Source organism: Cyprinodon variegatus, unplaced genomic scaffold (genome assembly GCF_000732505.1).
Source record: "Cyprinodon variegatus isolate N-32 unplaced genomic scaffold, C_variegatus-1.0 Scaffold72, whole genome shotgun sequence".
Classification (NCBI taxonomy): Eukaryota; Metazoa; Chordata; class Actinopteri; order Cyprinodontiformes; family Cyprinodontidae; genus Cyprinodon; species Cyprinodon variegatus.
Window position 1 is genome coordinate 66,159 of NW_015150525.1, and position 4,207 is coordinate 70,365.

At 38.9% G+C, this 4,207-nt stretch overlaps 1 protein-coding gene across 1 annotated transcript in view; it reads left to right on the forward strand.

Annotated features, from left to right (window-relative positions):
* Window positions 1-2,790: 2,790 nt before the first annotated feature.
* LOC107083308 (calcium/calmodulin-dependent protein kinase II inhibitor 2-like) overlaps window positions 2,791-4,207 on the forward strand; it is a 3,430-nt gene continuing 2,013 nt past the window's right edge. Inside the window, exon 1 of the mRNA XM_015372432.1 lies at window positions 2,791-3,506. Coding sequence (XP_015227918.1) covers window positions 3,338-3,506 — 169 coding nt within the window. The 5' untranslated portion in view covers window positions 2,791-3,337. The remainder of the gene's footprint in view (window positions 3,507-4,207) is intronic.

Sequence of the window (4,207 nt, forward strand, 5' to 3'; positions counted from 1 at the left end):
AGATAGATAGATAGATAGATAGATAGATAGATAGATAGATAGATAGATAGATAGATAGATAGATAGATAGATTTTTCATGGCCATGAATTTCAAAGAGTTTTTGTAAGCAAGGTTTAATTAGAGCGTAATACATAGAAATACAGAAATAACAGAAAAAAATATATATTTGATTGATTTCCTGTTTTTAGAAGTAGTGTCTTCGGTACTTTTCTTTTAACTCTTACTCTCTCTATATATATATATATATATAAAAAACTCTTCCTCACCCACCACGGGCGTCTCACTTTGTTCCTCCAAGCTCAGGTCCTCTACCAGAGACCAGGGAGCTTGAGGGTTCTGCACAGTATCTGATCCTAGAACTGCCCTTTTCTGGACTGACATGTCTGATGTATTTCAAGGGATCTGCTGTTACCACTCCTTAATTTTGGAGTCACTGCCCCGCGTTCCCCAATGACAATGGGTACCACTGATGCATTGACCTTCCAGTTTTTCTCCAGCTCTTGTCTGAGCCCCTGGTATTTCTCGAGTTTCTCATGTTCCTTTTTTCTGATGTTGCAGATATATATTTATACATATGTATATGGACTGCTCAGTGGCAGTGGGTAGCACTGCTCCTTTGCAGCAAGAAGGTTCCGGGTTTGATTCCTGGCCTGGGGTCTTTCTGCATGGAGTTTGCATGTTCTCCCTGTGCATGCGTGGGTTCTTTCCAGGTACTCTGGCTTCCTCCCACAGTCCAAAAACATGACTGTTAGGTTAATTGGCTTCTCTATATTCTTCTTAGGTAGTCCTAACACAAGTAAAACTATGTTATTAATATTACATTTACATAATCAATAATATAAAATAAATACCCTTCCTCTCAATAACCATCATCGTTATAAGTTCAATAAAGCAGCAATCAAACAAAAACAACCAGAACATTAACAGTAAAAGCATTAATGATAAATAAAAATTATGAATCATATTTTTATCACTATTACTAAAAAATATATACAAATGGGAAAAAAATGATAAAAATATCATGGATTCAAAAATTTATATCTTTATTGCTTTATATTTGATTTGATTAGTTTCAATGTAAATATATAAGATGCATAAACTTTTAATTTTCATTCAGTTCATAATTTTATAACACAGTTTATATCATATATCATATAAAAAAAATGAAATAAAAAAGAATATCAGATTTACATTTAAAAATGTAAAGTAAATTCTACTGAGCACTGCTCAGTCTCTCTAAAATGCCTGGAAAAGGAAGGTAGTAATAAGAGAAGGAAATAACTCTGGAAGAGCTGCAGAGATCATCATCAAGCTCTGATGGGAGAATAATATAACAGGACAACATATGTGGTGCACTCTAGAAAGTTTAGGCAAAGTGATAAGTGTAAAAGGTACTGATGAAGTAAATGTGATAAATGTGATACTGGGTATCACATAGAATAAGCCATGAAGAGGTCACAGCAAAGGGGCTCTGGTCAGGTGGAACCAAAACTTGAAGTGTTTGTCTCACACAGAAGTTCTGTACACTCGCCACTTTATTAGGCACGCCTGCCCAACTGTTCATTAATGCTCTTTTCTAATCGGCCAATCACATGACAGCAGCTCAATGCATTCAGGCATACATGGACGAGCTGCTGCAGTTAAAAACAAAAAAGAAAAATCAAACTCACTGAGGAAAGTTTCCAGCACTTTATTGATTCTGTTTTATTAAGGATTGAAGTAGTTCTGAAGGCAAGAGAGGGTCCAACCCGGTACTAGCAGGGTCTACCCAATAAAGCGGCTGGTGAGTGTGTGGTGGCAGCATCATGCAGTGGGAATACTTTCATTCAATACTGGCAGTGAATTCAGTTTATGGTTGTTTATTAAAACCTACCAAACATATAAGAAGATTCTATTTAAAACATCAACGTAGAAAATATAAAACACAGAGGAAAACACAACTGACACAAGGCCTGACAGCAAGTTCATCTCTGAGTGACAGGAAAGGTGCTTATGTAACCATAAAAGACAGATATAAATGCCTATATATGTTACACTTTTAAGTACGATTAAGGGTTAAGATTAAAATGTTAAGGCTTTAGTAAAATAGCATTCTGTCCAAAGATTTTTTCAAATGCTAATCATGCTGAGTGCTTTAGTTCCTGCCTCTTAGACAATAATATATGCTTTAAGTAATGTCAAAAATATATATTTTTGCACCGTTACTATGCTATTCTAACTGAGATCAATTTTAAATGAGAGACACTAATTTTGTTTTTTATAAAAGAAATGAAATATTAAAAAAATCAAGGGATCTGAATACTTGGTAAATCAAATCTGTTTATTAAAATATTATATGGATTACTTACATCTATTGACATGTTTATTAAAAACAATGAGGGGAGATATATCCGGAAGGAAATGAATGCAATGTGCAAAAGGGAAAACTCAGAGTGCACCTAGGGGCCAAATGTCACACTGGCAGCTTATGAAAATGCTGCCATCCTCTGGTGATGTTCGCCCCCTGATGAACAAATGTCATCCTTGAAAGTCAATCAACGTAAAACAAGAAAAGACAAGAGAAAAAAAAAAGAAAAAAAAAAAAACAATCCTGAGAAAGATCTGATCAATTTGCTGTCTTAAATCCGTCGAATGGTAGCGCAAATATTTAAAATAAATATATCCAATTGGTTTGGTTCAGGGTTAATGCTGGCGTTTAAAATCGTCTTTTGTTTGATTTATTTTAGTAAATTGTTGGTTTTCTCCAGCTGGACTCTTCTGGGCTGCACCACAATCCCCCCCACCTCCCCGTTCACAGCTCCCTCGTCAGGTCTCCCCGGGATCGGTGTTTTGCATCGCTCCTGGATTTGCATTTCTCCCTCAGATTTTCCAAGCTGCGGGTTCAGCGGCCGCTTCTTCTTCTTCACGGCTCATTTTTTTTGTATCTATACGCGCGCCTCCATTTCCACTGCAACATCCATACGCACAAAGAGGAAGGGAGTAAGACTAAATAAAGGAATAAAAAAAGGCGTCTGGAATTTTTAAATAATGTCGCCTAAGCTTCACGATTGGGAAACGTGAAGATATTTTTTATTCCCTGCTTTATTTTCCCTTTTTTTTTTGTTGGTGCGCACCAGCGGATAGACACGTGTCCTCCGGGTAAACAGAAAGGGCTCGGTCGTGCCAGCGGATCGCGGTGTTTTCTTCCATTGTGCTGTTGTTTTTTTGGTTTCCCCTGTGTTTGCTACTGAACCACCGGACTTCAGCTTGAGCTTAAGCTTGGCTGCCATAAATATAACCATAGATATTATCCGTTTTCCTCTGGCGCGCCTTGGTGATTAAGACGCATTTTTGGAGATGTCGGAAGTGCTGCCTTTCAACGAGGAGAAAATGACTCATTATGGAAATGAGGGCGACGAGGAACACCTTTCCTTCACCTGTCGCCTTCAAGACACCAACAACTTCTTCAACGGCTCACAGAACAAGCGTCCGCCGAAACTCGGACAAATTGGCAGGAGCAAACGGGGTAATTATATAATTCAGTCGTTTATGTTCTCCCTCTATCCCCCCTGCTTGTGGTGAATGCGCACTTTAGGCTGACCTGCACCATAACTACAGATTCAATTTAGGAGACCGACTCAGCCGCTTCCAGAAATCTGTTGTTTGCATGCATGTGTGCTGCGTTGAATGTTAAATAATTCGCATTGCAACAAGAGTTGGATGCGCACTGCGTTGCCATTCGGATGTTGCTCTACAGAGTTGTGCTTTACGCTTGATATGATTACCTTTTTATATATATAAATCGGGTCTACTTGACGTTTTTAGTGTGCACGATGCTTTATTCTTAAATCAGTGCATAAAAGTAAATGAAGTTGCACATAAATGCACTCGGTTTCATGCACAACCATGGGAGCCATGGAGAACCTACACCTGTGGGTCTGCAGCGGAGACACGCACACACATGCACATGTGCAGAAGTGCATCAGAAGCGCTATAATTTGAGCGCTGCTGTGTACTCTGGGTTACTCTCGCATGCATGCACGCATCACTTTTGGCTCCTGTAGAGCTGGGCTTTTTTTTTTTTTCATGCACTACTTTAAGTTGATGGTGAATTTTTAAGACGCCACACCAAGATGACCCCCACCCCTCTCCCCAACGCTCCCACTCCCCATCCTCCTTCTCATTAACTTTCCCTCCCCTGTCATCCACAGTTGTGATCGAGGATGA